This window comes from Haemaphysalis longicornis, unplaced genomic scaffold, assembly GCF_048455015.1.
Source record: "Haemaphysalis longicornis isolate Haplotype H1 unplaced genomic scaffold, Haemaphysalis longicornis Haplotype H1 scaffold_9, whole genome shotgun sequence".
In the NCBI taxonomy this organism is placed as follows: Eukaryota; Metazoa; Arthropoda; class Arachnida; order Ixodida; family Ixodidae; genus Haemaphysalis; species Haemaphysalis longicornis.
In genome coordinates this window covers 72,995,115-73,018,066 of record NW_027526460.1, presented here as the reverse complement: position 1 = coordinate 73,018,066, position 22,952 = coordinate 72,995,115, and the positions used below count along the sequence as shown (strand labels likewise).

The 22,952-nt window shown below is 50.7% G+C and overlaps 1 protein-coding gene and 1 pseudogene across 2 annotated transcripts in view; one reads left to right on the top strand and one right to left on the bottom strand.

Annotated features, from left to right (window-relative positions):
- The first annotated feature begins 455 nt into the window (after positions 1–455).
- LOC144153259 (uncharacterized) lies at positions 456–5,103 on the top strand (annotated as a pseudogene).
- Positions 5,104–5,150: 47 nt separating this feature from the next.
- LOC144151573 (neprilysin-2-like) overlaps positions 5,151–22,952 on the bottom strand; it is a 48,813-nt gene continuing 31,011 nt past the window's right edge. The window contains exons 2-5 of one of the 2 annotated variants that reach the window (XM_077682676.1): positions 19,722–19,933; positions 15,648–15,782; positions 10,564–10,620; positions 5,151–10,070 (exon numbers count right to left, since the gene is read on the bottom strand). In XM_077682676.1, coding sequence (XP_077538802.1) covers positions 8,040–10,070; positions 10,564–10,620; positions 15,648–15,782; positions 19,722–19,814 — 2,316 coding nt within the window. In that variant the 5' untranslated portion in view covers positions 19,815–19,933 and the 3' untranslated portion in view covers positions 5,151–8,039. The remainder of the gene's footprint in view (positions 10,071–10,563; positions 10,621–15,647; positions 15,783–19,721; positions 19,934–22,952) is intronic. The other variant, XM_077682677.1, reaches the window with a different exon arrangement.

Here is a 22,952-nt window from a genome sequence, read left to right as displayed (position 1 = left end):
GCATCGTGGGGTTCACTTGGTGTTTCCGTTGGATTGATTCTGAAATCGCGTGAAACGTGTCGGGAACGCGTATGATTATTATGTTTTATGATTATTATTATGTCTTATTGGCCAATCTTGGTCAATCTCTCTAAGTGGTATGCTTGGGGCTTCACTGTCGCAACGACCTTTACTCCATCATTGTTGCTGTAAGTGGGAGCTTCTTTTCTTTTATTGAAAGTGTTAATCATTGTCCCATCATGCGTTGTATCAGTAGCATCTTGACGTAGTTTGAATGAGTCAAGGATATAAGGCGCGTTCGTAGCATTTGATTCTGTCGCGGTTTTGTGGCGCAGTGGGAAGAGCACCATGTACCTCGCGTTCCCCCCCCCCCCCCCCCCCCCCCAGGATCGTGGGATCGGAACCGGGCGCCGCTAACTATTATTTTTTTTATAGTGTAGGGGGAGGGGTGTGGACGGACAACGCCGTATGGAGGGACAAGGCGAGTGAATGAGATGCAGTCGCATCTAAAAAACTGAAACAAACCAAGTACGCGTCGTTCAGACTACGCTTAATGAATCCGTTGATTGCTCTGGAATGCACAGAACGCTAAGAGATAGCCCAATAGTATTGTCGTTTCGATGAGTGGGTACATACTTGAGAACATCTAAAAACGCTGCAGAAACGCGAAGGATCAAAACACGAAGAGATATATGTTGCACCATGTGTCTTTCTGCATCCACGCTTTGCAATACTTGCAAAAACAGGAAGAGAAAAAAGAACAATAAAACTGATTTTATCACACGCAACAAAAAATTTATTTTTTGTTGCGTACAAAAATTGCGTACAAAAATTTATTTTTTCGCGCTGCGATGTGCAGCACACGGAGAAAACAGAATATTTCCACGTAGCCAAGAACGAAGCAAAGCTTTTCTGAACGCAGCGAGCTAGCGATCTCCTGCACTACAAAAGACTAGAATGAAACACAAACGTCGAAGAAGCAGTCCGCAGTGTGATGTGCACAGATGAACGTCGATAAAGTGAGTTGCGCGGCGTTTGCTATGCATGCATTACTCTCGGAACGTTATTAATTTCAGATCCATGGAAATAGGATCGAGAACATAGTCGAAGAAACAAAAAATAAAGTTAGCGACAAGGTGGCACCCTCTCCGTATCAAACAATATTGCCCGGCGGGACGTACGACAAACAGAGCAAATGGGCGCTCCGGTTGAAACGCCAGATAAGAAACCGGAATCGGCCACGCGCGGTTACAAAACAAACAAAACGAACCCTAAGGGATAATTCGCGGAAATATGAAAAGTAAAAGCACAAGGACGTCCCAAAGCTTCTTTACACACGAGCCTGAGCGCAAGGTAATACAAGTTTGCAAACAGGTGATGAAGAACCGCTACAACTTGACTTATATGACAAAAATCCGGCTTTAAGTTAGCCTTGTACAATTCTAGGTCCACGATGCTCTCAAAATGGTACAATGCTTTTTACATTCTCACACACAGTGCATTTCACACACTGTCGCCCACTTATAATCGAAGCTGAAATCTCCCGTTGCTTGCCTTGGAATGGCGCGCCTCCAATTCTCACGCAGCTGCCCGTCGCTCGGTCAACAGAACAAGGAAACATTTTCTGTGGTGTCGTTGTACAAGGAACGACATCCCGGGACGCAACACGTGTTCGGCATCGTCGTTGCACTACTTAATTGGCATCACGAGAGCGCGGTATGCACGTTACATTTTTTTCCCGCACTAAACAAACACAACTCGCCGCGGCTCCGCCGTTCGAGCCAGCGCAGCGCCGCCCGAGAAGTGACCTCAGTGAGAGGGTGGCGCTACCACGCGGCGGCCAAACGCAGCATATGAAGCTCTCCCATTGAGTTACGGAGCAGTTTCGTGACCAGTAAAGCATTGAAGGACTCTGCCTTGACTAAGCTTCGTAGGCACCGCGCATGCGGGTTTACCACTAATTTACGCATTCTTTTAAATAATTGTTGCTAATAAATGAGCGAGACTAGCAGCTTGTGAGTTGCACTTTAAAGCACACAAAAGTTTTGGCATTTTTGTTCTGAGCTCTTACTGTCCTACCTTGGAGTAGTGGCGGCAAAAGTCCGCTGAAACACCAGTTCACGGACTGGGACACCTTCCGACGACTGCTACCTGAAGATCAAGGCGAAATAACGGACATCGAGGAGTGGGCCAACGAGATCGTGCAGAAGACGAGGGAGGCCACCAGGGAAATCGAAACGGACGCGCGCGTCGACAGAGTGGACAGCCGCTTGGCCCACCTAATCGAGGCCAAGCAGTCGATCACGGCGAGATGGAAGACGCAGCGGACGAACAGAAAACTGCGCAAGAAGATCGCGGAACTTAACCGCGTGATCGAGTCGCACAGCAGGGCCCTATGCGCGCAGCAGTGGAACGAAGCCTGCAGCGCGGCGGATGGACAAATGCACTGTGGCAAGACGCGGAACTTGCTAAGACGCCTACTGGATGAGACCAAGACCAAGTCTCACCAGCACGACAACCTGGCCAAGACACTCCACAGGGCGCTGGCCGAGCACGGAGAGGCCGAGGTGAAGAAGCGCCTCGACGACAAGTACCTGCCGGCCACCCTCGCGGAGACACACTCGGACTACCAGGGCGAGACCAACGAGCGGCTAGACAGGGACATAGAAGTGTGGCAGGTGAGAGCGGCCCTACACGACCTGAACACCAAGTCCACCGCCGGACCCGACCGCGTGACAAACAGAGCACTGAAGAATCTGAACGAGAGAGCAATCGAGAACCTCACGGCGTACTACAACAGGTGCTGGCGAGCCGGGAAGCTGCCGAAGCAGTGGAAGGCGGCCAAGACGATCCTGATCCCCAAGCCAGGCAAACCACCGAACATCGAGAACCTCCGGCCAATCTCGCTCACGTCTTGCGTGGGCAAGGCGCTAGAGCACGTTCTAATGAACAGATGGCAAAGGTACCTGGAGGAAGCGGAGGTGTACCCGAACACCGTGATAGGGTTTCGGAACAAGCTCGGGACGCAGGATGCCATGATACAGCTGAAGAACGAGATCCTGGACGACGACGCCAACACGAGAGACAACCGGGCGATCCTGGGCCTGGACTTGCAAAGCGCCTTCGACAAAGTGAGGCACTCGGCGATCCTGGCCCAGGTGTCACGACTGAACATGGGGAAGAGAACGTACGAATATATCAGGGACTTCCTGACTGGGCGGACCACCGAGGTCAACGCCGGTGACCTGAAGCTCCCGGAGAAGAAGCTCGGCAGCGTCGGGATCCCCCAAGGCTCGGTCATCTCGCCGCTGCTCTTTAACCTAGTGATGATCGGGGTGGCCGAACGACTCTCGCGAGTGGCCGGGGTCCGACACACCATCTACGCCGACGATATAACGCTGTGGGTCCCGGGAGGAAGCGACGGACAAATAGAGAGCACGCTGCAAGAAGCAGTGGATGCCATCGAGGAGCAACTGGACGGGTCCGGACTCGTATGCTCCCCGAGCAAGTCCGAACTGCTGGTGATCCCTCCGAAGAGAACGACCAGGAAAAAGAGAGGGGACGAAGAGACGCCGAAAGAACAGAAGATCAAGGTCCGAACGAGCGGCGGCCACACGATCCCAGAGGTCGAGAGGATCCGAGTGCTAGGCATGCTGATAGAGCGCAAGCGCGTGAACGGCGAGACGGTGAACCGCCTCGCGGCTAAAGTCACCGCGGCCACACGGCTCATCAGAAGGGTGTCAAACAGAAAGGCAGGCATGAAGGAGGAGAGCCTCACCCGACTGGTGCAGTCTTTCGTCATAAGCCACATCACGTACGTCGCAGCGTTCCACAACTGGAGGCAGTGCGAGCGAAACAAGATCAATGCGCTCATACGCAAGGCGTACAAGGCGGCACTCGGACTCCTCGACTGCACGAGCACCGAGAAGTTTCTGGCTCTGGGGGTGAACAACACCCTGGAGGAGATCGCGGAGGCGCAGAGGACCGCCCAGATCTCGAGGCTCTCGGAAACGAGAACGGGCAGACAGATACTGCTCGACCTGCGTCTGACACCGATGGAGGAGGGAGCCGAAAACGAACAGGTACCTGTGCCAGAAGCCACAGGCAGACAGTTAAAGGTATGCCCGTTACCGAAGAACATGAACCCCGAGTTCAACAAGGAGCGAAGGATGGCGAGGGCCAAGGCGCTCGTGGACCTCCACACCAGAGACGAAGGGGCCATGTACGTGGACGCGGCGGAGTACCAGGAGAGCATACGCCGCGGCGGTCGTCAGGGCGTCGACTGGCGAAACGATAACGGCAGCGAGCGTGAGAACCCAGAAGGCGCACCGGGCAGAGGAGGTGGCCATCGCCCTGGCCATCGCCGACCCTGCGTGCACGACGGTGCTGTGCGACGCAAGAACGGCGGTGCGTAACTACGCCAGAGGGAGTGTGTGCAGGGAGGCCGCACGAGTACTACGCACGGTCGACCTCGCCGGTGAGAGGAGGTGCGTGGCCATCAAGTGGTTCCCGGCACACGTGGGCATCGATGTGTCGGACCGGGGCAACACCAACCATAACGAGACGGCAAACGCGGTGGCGCGAGGACTAACCAACCGCGCCGCTGCGGCAGAAGCCGACCAGTCGTGGTGGTGGAGGGAGACCAAGGACAGCATGACCACCTACACCGAGATCGTGAAGTGGTACAGACTGAGCAGACGAAAGGTACCGCCACCCCACCCGGGCTTGACTCGAGAGGAAGCGGTGATATACCGGCAACTGCAGACGGTGTCCCTCCCCACCCCGGTGCTGATGAGGCACGTGTGTCAGAGCGTGTACGAGAGTGACTTGTGCCGAGTGTGCCAGAAGGAGAGAGCCACAGCGGCTCACATCCTCTGGGACTGTGCCAAAAACCCGCGCGAAGCGTCGACAGAGACTATGATCCCGCCGCATCTCGAAGCCGCAGCGGGAAGCTACGACCAGGAACAACAGACCAAGGCCGTCCAGCAGATCTCGGCGGCCCTTGAAAGGCAACGACCAAGCGAAACCGACGAAAGGTTACCGCCCCAACAAAGGGGCAGGCGAAGCCAGCCGAAGGGAGTAGCGAGGCTGGAGCCAAAGTAGAAGTCGAGAAGACGTCACGGCCGCGTCGCGGAAAGACCCCCGCGCGAGGGGATCTAACCGAGCTGCAGGCACTTTAATAAAGTTGCTATCTCTCTCTCTCTACCTTCTATCCAAACTAAAATGGGTCACTGAAACTTGCCTGTGCCGCATATGGTATTAGTTCCATCTACCGTTGCTCCGGTCACATTGCGGCATACCCGGCTCCAAGTATTACGTGGGATGGAGTTGACTACTACCTCCCTAGGTTGTACCTTTCCCCAGCCAATCTGAGCGGAAGGGGGGAGGGGGCTACTGAAGGGGATTCCACCTCCCTTCTTCCCCATCCCCGACTAAATGTGATGTCTCGTTGTCGGCAACAACAAACCTAGATAACAGCAACGCAAAAGCGAACGCTTGTCTGGTTGCCGAACGGTGGACGCCTAATAATATGGCCAACGGCGGACGCTCTCCAGGAGCTGTGCTGTTCATTTTATTTATGTTGTACATTAGTTGCACGACTAAATTGTGCTGCAGAGCAGCTTGAAATTCTAAAAAGAGAAAGTTTTGTTTATAGTTGGCGGCAGTGTTGATATATCGATAATATTTAATACAAACTATGTAATATGCCAAATATTTACAAAGTCCATTCACAACTACCTGTATTAAACCCTGAAAGGATGTGAAAGCAGAGTCTGTTACACTGACGTCGAGACGCGCTTCTGTTTGTTGCCCATGGGCGCCGAGCGTATGAGAGCGAGGCCGGGCCGTCTTCTCTGAGCGCTGCTCGGGAGCATGTTTGACCCCCCTCGAATATCACCCGGCGAGCCGTTCGGTTCGAAAAACGCCGGAGCGGGACCACAACCGAAGACAAAGGCAGGGTTTGGACGATTAGTATCTCAACTACAGCTAATTCAAAGGCTGACCAAGTGACTTAGCCAGGCTAAGCCTAGCTTTCGCTTTGCATATCCAGGGTTAGCTCAGCTAAGCCACAGCCATTTTGTCTATACGAAGCATAACTTGAATACGATTGATTGTATACGGTTTAACGCGCCGACGCAACGCAGGCGAAGAGGCGCGTCGTAGGGGAGGGCTCCGGATTAAATTTTACCACACATGCGCCAAAATCTCGTACACACGGGCATTTTTGCTTTTCACCCCTGTCAGAAAAGCGGCCGCCGCGGCCGGGAGTCGAGCCCGCGACCTCGTGCTCAGCAGCTACGCAACGCCTTAGCCACTGAGCCACCGTGGCGGGTGTAACTTGAATACGGGTAATTTATGTTTAAGCATCTGTCTCCCAGTACCCCAAAGTGAACAGTGCCCCTTTTAAATCGCTTCATCGGCCTAACTAAGACATGACATTAAATCATGGACAGCGACATGCGCATGCAGCCACGCGTATACATTCCATCAGCGTAGGTCAAGTTTAGCTTCAACCCAAGAAACCCGATGGCAAAAACAAATCCGCGCATGATTGAGCGTATGCCGCAGGAATATTTGCAGGCATTTTTTTGGAAAACTGCACAACGCTGCCAGAAACTTTTTTTCACAAGTTACCGACATACATCTATACTCTCCAGCATTATTCTGTGGACCAGCCTTCAGGTTTATTGTGTAGAGCGCACCATGGTAAAAAAATCTAAAAGTTATGCACACTTTATACGTAAATAATGCGTAGAAAAGTCCCAAGAGAACATATTACAGGGGACTCGAACCCATACCGCTGGCGTCAAACCCCAAGCCCACCCCTGCGCACGGAAGTCGACGAGCGGGTATCTTTTCGCAGTAGCTGATAGGCAGTGCACAAACATTAGTGCAACAAGGAGCTACTTTTCGTGCCCCGGTGTTGTAGACTCGGAAGGATTAATCCCTTTATGCATTAAGAGATCTGGACAACCTGAGCTCGTCGGGACCGCTTTCAGTCCATATTTGCATTAAATGCTTTCTTCAAGCTACGTCGAGAATGAGCTACTGAGCAGAATACAAGCTGGAACTCTTCACCCAGAAAAATTTAACATTTCAGTTTCTAATCCCTGAAACAGCGCCTGAAAGGCTAGCTATTAGACTTGATGGCAACAAACATACAAAATTAGCACACCGCCTTTGGTTCTTCCACGGATTCGAGACAACGCAAACGCCACTTCTCTGCCTAAATGTGACAGCGCTACTATTCCGCATGCACGGAAAAAGCAGCAAACATTGCGTTTTATTTTGACTGCATGCATAGCACTTATAAAAGCTATTCTCAAAACTAGCTGAGAAAAAACACTTCCATTCTAAAGAGACTCCGTCGGTCTCTTAGCAGAGACGCTTCGCAGGACAAGCAGTTCGCCCGTTTGGCCTTCCTCTGAACTTGCGAACTCGAACCGAAGAAAACCTCCAGACAACACGAGTGAAACGGTGTCAAACTTTCGAGATTTCTCTCGACCATTGGTGCATGGGCTGACCCTCAGGGAAGCATCCTCCATCAGTTTCCGGTAAACGGGAAAATCCTGCACCACGCGGACATCCACTGCGGACAGACTGATCTTCATCCAAAAACCAAAGTGGCCACGGGAAGCGGCAATTGCCTGTAGAGTGCATAGTGTTCAACTTTGTATTCTCCGCTCCAAACACAGCTTTCTCCTTGTGATTAGCCCAGGCGCAACAGATGAGACCGTGCGCATCCACGCCTCCTTCAGAGGTTTGCCCCGCACGTATGGCCAAAAGTACCGAGCATACGCTTTGAAGACAAAGTGCCTCATTCAACTACGAAACAGGTGTTTGAATCACCTCAGTGGCGCATCAAGCGTAACTGTCATGCCATAAGCTCCAGCGACATCCCTTGGGCGAATTCGTACAAGAAAAACAGAAAAGTCGTACACTTGACTAAATAGTCCACGTGAAAAATCGTGGGGGCAAGGCACATGAGACAGTACAAAAGCTTCGCACAAAAAAAAGAAAAAAAAAAGTAAACACGCCTAGGCGAGGAAGCGGCACTTCTTGTATGGGTTCATGGCAGAGCCACTTCTGCAATAAAACGCCGTGGCAAATTGGGGCACGTGCCGGACGGGCCAGTTGCACTCGCGCCCGTCGCCCCCCACTTTGCACATCATGAGGCAGTAGGTCATGAAGAAAATTTGTTCGTCGGAGAAGTCCTCGAGGCCCGACAGGCGCATGTCTTCAATGTGTCCGTCACCTGCGCGGGCGGCGACGGCCTCGCGGAAGGCCCCAAAAGAGGCAGTCAACGCGGGAGCCACTGGGAACATCGCCGATTGCAGCCGTTCTCGTTGTTCGATGGATCCGAAGGAAACTTCCAAGCCTTCCACCAGGGGGCAGCGGACTTGCTCCTTGTAGCCAGCATACGTGTCCCCCCACCACTTACGGGCCTCTCCCTTCTCGTCGACGGTAACTCCTTGTTTGTCGAAGGAGCGCACCATGCACTCGGCCAGCAGCGTCCCCACGCTTCCGAACGACATGGCGAGCGTGCCCCCCGAGTACAGTATTGGTGATCTCAAGGCTCCCAGCAACAGAACGGCGATGTTGTAGTAATAGTTGTACCGGCTCGGTTCGTTACCATAATAGCGTTTCGAGTAAATGCTGACAAACCTATCCGTTCCCAGGTTGCTGCGGTAGGCCTTGCCGAGGTTGATGTAGCTGCGCATGAACGACCCACTCACACTGGCGGAGAACGAGCTGTACAAGTCGACTAGCGAGTCGGTGGAGAAGAACATCGGTTCCGGCAAAGCGTTGAGGCCGAGGTCACTCACTTTATGCTCGATCGCCTCCTTGATGACGCGCTGGATCCACTCGGCATTGTTGACCTCCCTGATCAGCTCCTCTCTGACGCGACTGAAGGTGACCTCGAGCTTCTTCCTCATGGCGTCGTCGTAGCGCGCGTAGATGTCCTTTGCCAGCACCACGAGGCCGAAGGACGACTCCACGTATTGCAGGCAGGCCCGCATTAAGTGCTGCTGCAGCTTGTCCTTGTCCTGATCTTCGTAACGCAGCTGGGGCTTGCCCAAGACGACCCAGAGGTTGTCCCGGATGAACACCCAGGACAAGCCTCGCATCAGCCACGTCATCTTGTTCTCGTACTTTTTCAGCAGTTTGTCAAGTTGTTCCAGGATGCTCTCGTCCTCGAGGAACACGGTGCTGCTGCCTTCCCAAGTGAACTGGGGCTTTAGCATGTCGTTCAGATAGGTTTTCAGCCGTTCGGAGTTGTATTTCATTATGGTGTACATATTGTCCAGTGTCATCTCTACGTCGCGGGTGGCATCCGGTGGTACGTTGATGGCGTGCTTCATTATATCTTCGACAACATCGCGGAGCGCCTTTGCGTCGTCTTTAGTGTCAACTCCGAGTTCGGCCGTGTGGTTCTTGACGACATCGCCAAAATCTTTTGATATCTTCTGCCAGTCTGGGCGCATTCTCCCCCTCCTGATGTAGAGTGTCGCAGGTCTCTTCCGGTACTCCGGGAAGGCTCGCAAATTAAAAAACACGTGATAGTTCCAATTGATGCTCATGTTTAAAAGTGCCTCCAGGGGATGGGGCTGGTTCCGTTCGGGTGCCTCCGGCCACATGAGACCCAAGCCCTGCTTGAAGCTCTTGAACAGGTCCAACTCAGTCTTGGTGTTTGCTTTTGTGAGGCAGCTGCGGAAGTACGTGGGGGCTGCCGGTATCAACGCCCCATCTGTGGTATTCATCTCCCCGATCGCTGTTTGAGCGGCCTTGGCGAAGACGTAGCCAATCATGGACTTCTCCGCGCCTCTCGGCTTCCAGGAGCCGCACGTGAACTTGTAGAAGTCGTTGCAAGGGTTAGCACTTCTGTTCATGGCGGCTCGGAGCATTCCGGCGTGCTCCAGGCAGTCCTTCGACGAGCAGATGCGCACAGTTGGGCGCGACTGCACCCGCACAATGAAGAGCGCCACGATCACGATGACGAAGGTGGCGGCCAGGGACGAACAAGCGATGATAATTATCTCCCTGCGCTTGTCCTGGAGCCATGTTTTCTGGAAAGGGAGAAAGGGGTGCCCGCCTAGCGGTAACTGCGCAGGAGAAAGGGTGCCTGCCCCCTTCATTACGTATATACAATCTCCGAATGCGATAATTTTATGAAATACCCGAGAAAATAAAAATACACTCTTAAAAAAACCCGTAAAAGTATTTACTAGCTCCTTACGAACTTTACTAACGTGGGCTCTCCCACTAGGTATGCAACCTAAGTGCTATCGTTACTGTAACTGCTGCTTGTTTGATACTAACATGCACTGATAGTAGCAATTCTATCAATTATTGAAAATAATAACTGCAGCCTTTTTCCCACTCGAAATAACGATTAAAAAGTTTCTGAAAATCCACATGCTCACTTGTATATGCTCACATTAAAATGCATAATTCTACAATTATGGCTAAAATATTTGTTTTTTTTCAACAAGCCCACCGACTCTATTACCGACTCTCATTGATAGTGTTGCCAGAATAAACGTTTGGCAGCTGTCATACCTGTTGGTTCTGCTCCGGCACGCTGGGGACCTTGGTAATAGTTTTCGACGTCCCCTCCTGGAAACGAAATAAATGGAGGCGGTTGCAATATGAAAAGCTCGCGCGAGCAACGGCGCGAAGCAGGGCTTGTCACCTCAGTATACCTCTATAAGAACGGCAACGGAAGTTGCCGCTGTGCCTCATCACCGCAGCCGGATGTTACTCCGCGCGGCGGAGGTAGGGCATTACTGGGAATATTTTGAACATGGCACGAGCCGTTTTTTTGCTGAATTTTTTTGGACTTAATAGGCTTATAAACGACCCCAGCGACGACAAACAAACTGCGTGAAAAAAGGCAGACGACATCATGCGTTTAGCGATCCCCTTTCAAAACGCGCGCGCCCGTTGACATCTGGGTCCGTCGCTTAGGCGGAGTGACACCGCACATGAGCTATTGCTGTTCTTAACTTGTTCCCGAGTATAGCAGTATACCTCTAATCAGCCAACGAAGTTTTCCTGTCCGCGTCAGCACAAAACTCCCAAGTGGCTACGCAGACAAACATCCCAGACTACTACTGGCTACACAAACGAATTACTGGCACCGCTGGGGTTCGAGCCTGGGCCCGAAGAGACGAGGAGCGAAAGCCCGTTGTTTTGCCCAGTCGACTCCGCCTACACGTGGTGACGGGGCGACAGACGGTGGTTTGTATTCAGCGTCTGCAGAGGGGGATGGCGCATTTTGCAGGCGACACATGAAACAAAAGTTTGGGGGAGACAGTCAGAGAGATGACGCCATAGCCGCGCGTGCCGCCCTCCTTTCGAAAGACGCTCCTTCCGTTTCATTTCTGCCGACGCTATAACTGCGTTCGTGACTCCGGCAAATCCCAGGTACCGGCTGGCAGAGTCGCTCGTTTCACTCTTTGTTGAGCCACGTGTGTGAATTCAAGTGACGCCGCATAGATAATCGTTGTGGGTGTCGTTTACAGCTTCGCTGCCCAACCTCCGTCCCCCGGATTGGAGCCATTTTTTTTTCTTTTCCCGAAAATTCTGCAGAGCAATAGGGGACATGATATAAAATATTGTACAGAAATTCCGAGAATGGTCTATGAATGCGTGAGCATCTTTGTGAAGCTTGTTTTCATTTTAGATGCGAGTGCATCTCATTCACTCGCCTTGTCCATGCAGCGTCGTCGGCGTTGTCGTCCGCCCCTCCCCCATTCTCCTCGCCGCGCGAGCTGCACTCTCCGCCGCTCACCCCCTCTCCACTCCGATGCCCCTCTCTCGCGAAGGGCATTGGATTGGATTCGAATGGATTGGCTTGGCTTGGCTTGTCTTGGCTTGGATTGGATTGGGTTTGATTGGATTAAAGTGGATTGTGTTGGATTGTGTTGCGTCATAGCCGCGGCAGACACACTGGCGCCGGCGCATGTGCAGTACTCTCTCTTCCGCGGTCTCCTCTCCTTCGGGCGCGCTGCGCATATAACCGGTGTGCCGCTCTCCGGCGGCATTTCGGTCGACGGTAGCTCTCCGCTTGCGCTTGAACCCCCCTCAGCGTCGCATCACATCATGGTTCCCGCGAATGGAGGTGGGTGTAATTTTTTATTTGACCGCCAGATTTGGCTACTCTGGTAATTGGGCCACTTTTCATCTTCCTAGAGCTAAAATTGGGCGACATTGTGTTTCTCTTGGTTACGCATATTTGTTTTCATTCCCTTTTTGCAATAAACATTTGAACTACTAACGAATAAATTGATTAATTTCTGCAATTATGCCTTTTCGTGCACATTCATGGCGGTACATGGTCAAAGCTTTTTCTGCGAATTTTGTTGCTTTCTTATTTCATGCTTAAGGGCGGCGTATAATGCAACCGTATTTAAAGCGAAGCTTTTTATCTCCACCAGCCAAAGGAAGGTGGTTGGAAATTAAATCTGTAAGCAACAATTGACCACGCGACGCCACCTTAATTCACACACGTGGCTCTCTGCAAGGTGTGAAACCAGAGATTCTGCCAGCCATTTCTTGGGATTCGCGGGGTCGGCGTCCCTAACGCAGCAGCGTCGGCCACGGCCGGGCTAGAGCGGCGGACGCCGCCGCATGTAGCCCGGCCTTGCGTATCGGCAGAAAGAAAACGGAGAAGAGCGTTTTTCGAATGGTGAGACAGCGGAAACCTAGCCATCCAGATGTGCTAGCTCGGGGCGACACCACCGCGCGACACAGGCGCAGAGACCGAAACAATTCGGCATGTGAGCTTAGTGATTCCCATTTATACCGATTTAAACGAGTTAGTTTAGTATAGTTTGAGAACTGCGAGAAAGCCGAGGGAACTTTTTATTATCGCTATGTGTCGGAACCAGTTGCTCCTCTCGCCTTTTATAATACCTGTTAAAACACAACCGAATCGGTATTCGCCAATTTAGAAAACGGAGTCCCGTTATGTCTGTGTGGGGTCTCTACATTTTGTTTTCCCGCCCTGCAAACCAATACTTAGCGTATCATTGCGTACGACCGTTTATATCAGCCGGGTTCGGGTTACCCACGATGTGCTGTCGAACAAGTTCTACCATGAGAAGGAAGCACGCAGTGGACGCGAAGCTGCGCCAGAACAGGCCCAAAGCAACCGTCGTTAAAGCAGACGACAAAGCCGCCGGAATCGATCCCGCCGTCGTGCCCGCCGGGGTGAGCAGGCTCCGGCATGCGGGGAACTCTGGGTAATAGCGCCCATTCGCCGTGCCATCTACACTGTGATCCGTGAGTGAGGGACATTAAGGGCCCGTCAGAGAAAGCGAAGTCGGCGGCCCTTTTTATCTTACTCCGTGGTCGCCTCCAAAAAGCGCCCTCCCCTTCCCAAGCCGCTGAATCAAAACCAGCGTCTGTCTCCCCGTCTCCACGTGTGTTGACGTAGCTTAGTCGCTAAGACGACGGGCTCTCGCTCCGTTTCTCTTGGGGCAAGGTTCGAACCTTGGCAGTGCCAGTAGTTTTAGATGCGACTGCATCTCATTCACTCGCCTTGTCCCTCCATACGGCATTGTTGTCCGTCCACACCCCTCCCCCATTCTCCTCGCCGCGCGAGCTGCGCTCTCCGCCGCTCACCCCCTCTCCTCTCCGATAGCGAACACTTTCTCGCGAGGGGCATTGGATTGGATTCGATTGGCTTGGCTTGGCTTGGCTTGGATTGGATTGGATTAAAGTGGATTGTGTTGGATTGTGTTGCGTCATAGCCCCGGCAGGGGGTTCACGGCACGTTTCACGCGATGGGAGAATCAACCTAACGGAAACAACAACGGAACCCCCTATGCGTCGCATCTACACAGGGGTTCCCGCGAGCGGAGGTGGGAGAATTTTTTTTATTCAGCCTGGGTGGGAGTTTCTTGTGGCGCACGCCACGACGAAACCGTTGGATGGTACAGGTAGAAAGCTTTGCTTTAAAATTGAGTAGTAATCATGAAACAATAGTGAACCGATAAAACAGAAAAATTTGGATGTGTATTCTTATTCGAAAGAAAATCACATCATTTCTATTCGCATGTTGCAAACATAGGTAATCCGTAATGGCTCAGTGGCGTTGTGCTGCTGAGCGGTGGCCGCTTTTGTGACGGAGGCGAAAAGCGAAAGGTCCGTGTGTCGAGATCCCCAGGTGGCCAAAATTAATCCGGAGCCCTCCACTACGGCGCGCCTCATTGCCGTGGTGTAGCTCCGGCGCGTTAAATACCACAACCAAAAATGACCCAACAGCGCACTGTGCATCACTACGTATTCGCTATTTTAGGTTTCGCGGATTTCAGGGTCATGCAACCCTTGTGTCGATCGACACCTCGATCTAGGCGGCGGTTACAATTGTCTACATCTGCAACTTTTAGGGGCGGACCACCTTAGGACCTCGCTCTGTCCGGGGCTTGGCGTCCGTGTACACAGGTCAAAATAACGTTAACTTACATTAAAGGTCACAGTGGCAATATCGGTAACGAAATAGCGGACGAAATGGCTAAAAAAGCAGCACAATATGACGAAAAAATTGACTGGCCTATTTCACTACAATTTATCAAAAAACAGCTCAATATTAACCTAGGAAAACATTGAAATGTTGAGTGGCAACAAGAAGGAAATGAAAGCTACACATTCCAATGGATAAAGAATATTCACAAAATTCCGGACCACCTTCCAACCAACGATTACACGTCACAGTTTATCACTGGACACGGTAGATTTCCGTTTTATTTTCATAGGTTCGCCATTACAAATAATAACATACGTAAATGTAACCTAACAGCAGACAGTTTTGACCACTATTTACAGGACTGCCCAATAACAAACAAACACAGAGAACAACTTCTTGATATTCATAGAAATTATCTCGTAAGAAGAAAACCAAAGCTAATAAAACATACACAAACATTAAAAAAATTAGAAGAAATGACAATACTAATTAACGCTAATATTAAACAATACCAACCCCTGAAATATTTTGTCACAATTTCACTCACACGCAGAAACAGAGTCAGCGGCAAATAACGCGATAATAGCTTTTAGATCTTTTTATTTATCATTGCTCTGTAGTAGTAATTTCCTGCGTAATTATCCCGTTTAATTACCTTTTTACATTTTTAAATTTTAAATCCAAACATCCATTTTCAATTTATTTAATTTACCCGTTACACCTCGGTGGAACGGGAAGGGTTTCAGTTCATGAGCCCGTTTAATAAAAGTGTTGCGCATGCGCGAGGAGCATTGGAATGGATTAAAATGGATTGGATTGGAATTAATTGAATTGTACCGGATTGGATTGCATTGGAATAGTGTATGCTGTACACACGTATTGTCACTCATTTACATGCTGGAGTGGGCAATGCCACGGGTGATTTACGGTAAGAACGATCCCCAGCGCTTCGCCCGCTCGTCATGATTCATTTAGTGGAGATGCTTGAATTTTTTTTTTACTTGTCTCTTGTGCCGCTGTAGATGACGACAGTGGTCCCTGTTTTAACGTTCGAGTGGTCAAAGGGGTTCAGCTCACAGCTTTGAAATTGTGATTTGAACAACTAGAGCTTCGCGGCATGTTTAGCTCCTTGGTTGATCCCGCGGTAAAGCAAGTGCGCAGTCTCACCCACCTCTTTTGAGAGTACGGTGACTGTCGCTTCAACAGTCATGGCAGTGGTCCTGGTCATCTTCGTCGAGTCCATGGTCTCAGTGGGGGCTCTCTTTCTTGGTGTCTTCATTTCTGAGGTGGTCTGTCCCCTCTGAGACTGCATTGAAGAGAACAAGCAAGCATGCTGTGAATGCGCCAATACCCCCCCCCCTCCCCTTTAGTTGGGGTGCATTGTTTCGTGCGCCATGTTCACGGTTCGCCGGAGATGCGCTTTGTGATTGAGGTTGGACGTGCAGCCTCGAAGCCGCTATTATTAAAGACGAGAGTCTTTCTTGGGCTACTTAAACCCAGAAGTTGTGGTCTGCCTGTATGTTTTTCTTTTAGATGCGAAGCATCTCTTGTTCGGGGGGATGCCCCGCGTCCGTGCCCCGTCCGCAGCGCCTCTGATGATGATTGTGGCAGGGTGCCCATAGGGACTGGCCAACTAAAGAATCCATCACGAGATAGCTTCGCGTTCAACCACCGTCCTCATCTTCCCGTAGGGGAACCGCTGAAGAAGGAGAAGAAGAAGACAAAGCCGCGAAGAGGAGGGCGTGTACGTTGCTCTCAGCCGGTGCACCAACGTCAACAACCTTTACCTCATCAACGCTGACGGAGACTACCGATTCTACCACAGAGACGACAACATCGACAAGAACATGATGGACGAGTTTCGGCGCCTCAAGAACCACCGCCTACTCGCCGTAATACAACAGTACTTGCGTGCCTTTGCCACCGGTGTGGACCCGGACGCGGAATTTTCTCTGGCGCTACTAAACACCAGATCACTCAACGGCAACACAATAGAACCACACAGAGCCCACATGATGCTTCGCATCCTCATCAGGGTTCCCCACGGGAAATGGTGTAATTTTATTGACTGCTTTGGCGCACACAACACACAGTCACACATTCATAACAGCTGTCAACCTGACTTTGGTTGACGTCATGTGTTTAAAATTCTCTTAGGTGTACCAAGCATTCCATTTCTGCAAGACATTCCCGGGCAGATTCAACACATTTTTGATTTCCCAAGTATGCACTCATTTCCTCTCTGCAATACTGTCTCGCGTCTGTCTGTCTGTCTGTCTGTCTGTCTGTCTGTCTGTCTGTCTGTCTGTCTGTCTGTCTGTCTGTCTGTCTGTCTGTCTGTCTGTCTGTCTGTCTGTCTGTCTGTCTGTCTGTCTGTCTGTCTGTCTGTCTGTCCGTCCGTCCGTCCGTCCGTCCGTCCGTCCGTCCGTCCGTCCGTCCGTCTGTGACTCGATTCAGCCACCCGGCCAAAGTGAAACGAAGTCTGCGCGGTAGTCATACGCTCACAGCCAAATCTAAACGTCTAAGTCCGGTTGATATGTTCATACCTGTCAACATTGTTGAACAAGAACAATACATTACGCAAATATAAGACAGAAAATTAATGAACAAGGGATATTTACAGAGTTCCTTTGATAAAAATAATTCATAGATGCTTGATTTTTGCGAAATGAACTACAACATCCAGTGCAGACAAAAAATTCACACTGTCGCCTGCTGTAGCCCGCACCACTGTAGCTTCTGGCGGCATTTTAAGAAATGAAGCGGCAACAGTTACGAAGGGTTCCAGTACATAGGTTCCATGTTCTGCTTGGAACACACGTGGACTAAGGCAACGCGGTTCTCTGAACGTTGAAGTATAGGCGCCTCGATTCACACGCGTCTCCGCCGTAGCGCTGGCATCGATGCACCCGGCCTGGAGCAGTGGAACGCGGTAAATTTAAATTGACTTGAGCAAACCTTTAGCGTGCTTACTTTGGGAGGAGCGCGACGCAAAAGGAACAACATGAGAGGTGAGCAGGAAAGCGAAAGGGGGGGGGCATTTACTTGGCAAATCTCGACAAAGACTATCGTCTTATCTACATTTGCAACGAAAGGAGCAAATACGCAGCCAGTTTTTTGGCTATTGTTCGACTATGCGGATAAGTATGCTCCCTGCCTAATTTGTCCCCAAACTCTGTTTATGGGCTCAATTCATTATCCAGCCCTTAAAAGCCTGACGTGTTACATACGTTTTCAGCGCTGGTTTTGGTCACCCTTAACACAGCCTGCCGGACCGACACTGCAGGTAGCAGCGGCGACGCGTAACTACACGCCGACAGAGAAACGTAGCACATAACCGACACCGCACACACACGTGGAAACGCACAGTAGTTTGCGGTGCGGACGAAATTCGCTAAATTAGTGCATTTTTCTATCACATTCTTCAGAAAAATGACAAACAACCATGACTCACCACCGTAGCGAATCGTTACATCGTGGTTAACCATCACAACGCCTTCGTTACATACAGGTCGCAAACACATGGGCTTCAATGGGGGTGGTAATAAGTAATTGAAAAAATTCGTCACATCCAGGAATTCGTTACATAGAGGTTTGTTAAATCCAGGATTACCTGCATAAACATCTGACTTAAATAAATTTGAATAACGTAGACTCCATTGTGCTGTCTAGTTGGTATTCAAGCCGCGTTTTTTAAATTCACACTATATATGCCACTCTTATTCAGCAATTGTGTCACAGAAAGCAGTACGCACTCTCAGCCCTTTCTTATATTATAATGTTCGCGCACACGCCCTATCATCTAGGAATGAGTCTTGCCTGAACAATTGATGTTTACTTTTGTTCTCCTAGGGTATCTATTCCGCTAAGGCGAAATTAAATCCTTACTGCTGGTCAGCGTCCATTCTCGTCTTGCCTTCATTGGGATGTACTAGAGCTCTTTTCAATACATTGAGTGCGGGGGTCGAGTGAAAGGGCAAGCGGTGTTTTGCGCAACCCGTGGGGTGGTATTATCGTGTTTGTCCGTTTTGTGTCCGTTTCAAAAGTGCCGGTTTTGAGTAAGCCCTGATTGGTTAAAAGTGAACGCCCGGATGTGACGCAATGCAAGCACGGCGGAGCTATGAGCCGCGGCTTCTCGGAGCAGGCGATTTTTCGTCACCTTGTTGGTTCGCTGGCAGAACAATAAACATAAAGAATAGTTTAAAATAGGTTTAGTTGTTTAAAATGTGTTTCCAAGAACAGTTGTGCAAAAGCCAACCCAAAGCTTTCTTACACTGGAAGTACGTCACAGGGCCTCCTCGATTATCAGTCCCGGATCGTCCGCCGACTGCCCGAGAAGCGATCCGGCGCTCGAATTTTCCATGTATTCATATGGGACTTCCGGTCCGAGCGCAGTCCTCGGACTGCCCGCGGACCGTCCAGGACTGGTAAATCGAGGATGCTCACAGTAAAACGAACACAAAACGGACGTTTTTAAAACAGACAACCACGAGAATACCACACCAGTTGAGGTAATCCTCGAAGACAGTGCGCAAACAACCTCAGCCCAAGTGACCTCTTGCAGCGAATGAATCTTTTTGTTCTGACATGAAAACCAAATGAGCAAACCACATCTCAATATTATTCGCAGAGCCCAACTTCGTCATACACAGACAGTTTTGAATTTTAGGACCCGAATAGCGGTAATCAAAGGGTAACGTCCGCGGAAAGTTGCGAGGGCCGGATACTTTGGAGAAAACTTTGTTAGCCTAGCTGAGATTAGCTAGCACAAAAACGGACATATCAAATGGCAATGGTCGTGCGCAATTTTAAAGCCAATTCTTAACGATGCCACGACAGCAGACACGCACGAAAGTGTTTTCCCCGTAATGAACCTCGCCCGCCACTCCGGTTAGCGCTAATCGGTAATTCGACAACAGGACCAGGCAGCAGAAGACAGACACGAACGCGGCACGTGCAACCGCGGGAAAACGTTTACTGGACGCAGTTTCAACAGTCCAACGTAATTTCTCCGCGGCCTGGTGGCTGATATTCCAACACGCATATGGTGAAGATGCTCCGAAGCGCGATGCTTCCTTTACCATTACAGATTGAGACCGCAGAGAAATTAACTCGGAACGTCGTAATCACGTCCTGTAATTGAGACAGCAGAGAAATTAACTCGGAACGTCGTAATCACGTCCTGTAAGCTTTCATCCGAGGGTGTACAAGCCTGTCGTCTTCAACGGGCTTGTGCCGCGCTCACCTTTGACCGGGATGCGGACCGGCTCGACGTGGTGGTGCCCGATGGCCTGTGGTGCCCAGCCTTGTCCTTTCCTTTGCGCGGCTTTGCCTTCATCGCTCGTCGATGGCGTTGGGCGGGACGAGGGCTCGGCGAAGGGGTATGAGGGCTCGCCGAAAGCGGGACCGATGCTCCCTGAAGAAGGAGCGAAGGCTCGCCGCTGGGGAAGCGAAGGCCTGCGGGACGGGGGACGACGCTTCGCCAAGGGAGGCTCGAGGAAATGCGACCGTTCCAGGTGATGTCGGCGCAGCAATGGCGTCGCACGCGAATCTCGCGGGTCTCGTGATCACGCCGTCATCTGCGGTCTTCTTCTCTCTTTCTACTTCAGTGAAATACTCTTGCGTAACGACGTTTGGGAACGTATTCCAAAAATAGTTCAATAATTAACAACAAAACGATTTGTCGAATACACGAATGCTTAGTCTTTTTTAAACTGCGGAGCTGTTGTAGGTGACCGTAATGTGTGGTGCGTAACGCGTTCAAAACACCGAGAAAATGGCTAGCGCTCGTGAGCGCGTGCCTTGCGGTGACCGCCGACCTTCCCCGAAACGCACAAAGCTCTCCTGGAATTTCTTCGGAACACAGAACTGGACAGAGTTTTGCGATTGAAAATTTTGGGCGCATCTAAAGACATCTTTTCATTTTTATAGTTGTTTTTGCTTGTTGTTTTCTTTCTTTTTGTTTTTGCTTTCTTTCTGACGGCTCGGCTAACCTCGCTGGTCTTCATTAACGTTTCTCTCTCTCTTTCTCTCTCACTCTCACAGTAGCTTTAGCAAAAAATCTTGCACCCCTCCGTCTAACGGCGACGATGGTTGAACTCGAAGCTTTCTCGTGATGGATTCTTTGGTTGGCCAATTCCACACACACTGCGCGTATGTGCTGCTCTGGAGGTACACACCACTTTTCTAGGTTGCCCACAGCAACTCCAGGGTGTGCACTCCGCAGGCCTAACGTTTGGGTTTGGGGTGTTCGGCGCGAATCTGTAGCTATTGCTTGGCATTCGCTCCAACCATGTCGATATAGAGCTATCCAATAGACGTCGGCTTCATAACGCAAGGGACCCTGGTTCGATTCCCGCCACGGGAAGTGTTATTTCCTTTCGCTTCCCCCGCGATCAGCCATCACCGATGATGATGATGTTTGATGATTGATGAGGATTGATGATGATAATGCCAGAGAAAGTTGTCTTTCTTTACTGCAGGGCGTATTGGCGTGCAACGTCATCAGTGAGGACTTAAAAAAAAACTGACAAAAACCCCGACGAGCGAGAAAATGCCCAGCGTGCCCGTGAGCGCGTGCCTCACGGCAACCGTCGATCGTCCCCGGCTCGCGCAGTGGCTTTTGCAAACGAAATTGGTCGCGTATCTGCTCCTTTCGTTGCAAATGTTGACAAAAGACGATAGTCGACTGGAGCCCCTGCCAAGTAAATGCTTCCCTTCTCTTTCCCGCTCTGCTCTCATGCTGTTCCTCTCCCGTCTCGTTCCTCCCAGGATAACACGCTAGAGGTTTGCTCAAGTCAATTTAAAATTACCGCGTTCCACTGCTCCAAGTCGGGTGCCTCGATGCCAGCGCTGCCGTACGGCGGAGACGCGCATGAATCGAGGCACCCTACTACAACGTTTATAGAACCACGGTGCCCTACTCCATGAGCGTTCCAGGCGGAACGTGGAACCTATAGTGAAACCTTTCGTTGCCGTTGCCGTTTGATTTTTTTAAATGCCGCCAGGTAGCGCGGGCAACAACCGGCGACGGTTTCTGCAGTTGATGTAGTATTTCATCTGCTATCGCAAAAATCAAAAATCCATAATTTTTTTTATGAAGGAACACTGCAAATATCACTTACGTATCGATTTTCTCCCTCGTATTTGCGTAATGTATTGTTCTTGTTCAACAATGTTGACAAGTATGAACATATAAACCGGACTTGGACGTTTAGATTTGGCTGTGGGGATAAAAATATCTCGCAGCTACTGCTTCACTTCGGCCGGGTGGCTGAATCGAGTCACGGACAGTCCAAAATTTCTGCGTTTAAGTAGTTCAAGAAAGACTATCGTCTTGAAAAACAAGACAGGCCCAAATCCCGAGGAACGCCTCGCGTTGCCTAGCAACCAACAACGCCACAGCTGGCGCAACACCTTCTCCACGGAACGTTGACGCGACTCTAGGAGCACCGCGCGTGCGTCGTGCACGTACTGGCCGCCGCTGCGCTCGGCTGTCGTCGAGCGCTACCTCGCATGTAATACTTGGCATGAAAAGCACGACGATATCGATGGCATATGACGATGTCTACTACTAGCCCTGTGCAAACGGAACATGTTAATAAACATGTTCAAACTAGTACGCACGCGTGGGGATAAATTAAACAAGTGCTGACATAGAAGGAAATCCTGCAGCTTCATTATTGTTCAAGCCTTGCGCGACGCAGTGTTAGCTTCGCCATTTTTTTTTTTTTTCTGGATTTCAACGATGAATCCGTGACGACCATTGCGACGATAAAAGCGATGATTGCGGTGATGTCGAGGATGATATAAGATCCGAGTATTGAAGCGAACCATTGGTGATCGACCGAAGTTGGGAAATATGGAGTTGCCTGTTTGTTGAAGTAAACAGGCAGCGATCATTCAGCCGTCTCTCGGTCGGGCGGGTTGGCCTTAGTCCGCAATTATCGGGCGTAGGTTGCAGCCCTGGCGGGGTATGACCATGGCCAGAGCAGTCAGGGTCACCAGGGCCTTCCATTGCTCGGGAGGGGGGCTGCAGGGAGCGACAGATATAGGGTGTGTTAACAAGCCCACACCATGTTATAGCCAGTATTAGGGGCAGTTCTAGGGTGTAGGGTAGTAGGGAGGGTTGATCCTTTGCAGTAGGCGTTTTCTGGGGACAGTTTTTTTAACAGTCGAGCTGTTTAAGCTTAGCCTGTCTGTTAACGTTAGCAAAAAATACCAAGAAAAAAACTCCCATGGATCCAGGCAGCCAGAAGGGCCTTCGCACAGTGGCTTTAGCAATAAAATTGTTGTTGTTGTTGTTCGTGGCGCCTTGGCAGATACCCACGTGGGGGATTGGCCAGGAATCGAGCATGAGAAGGGCTAATGCGCCCGCTTAAAACACCGCAAAATTATAAACCTAGCGATTTATACGCACAAAGAGAGATAATAGAATTGGGTGAAGTTGTAAGTAGAGTTTGGGGTAGAACAAATG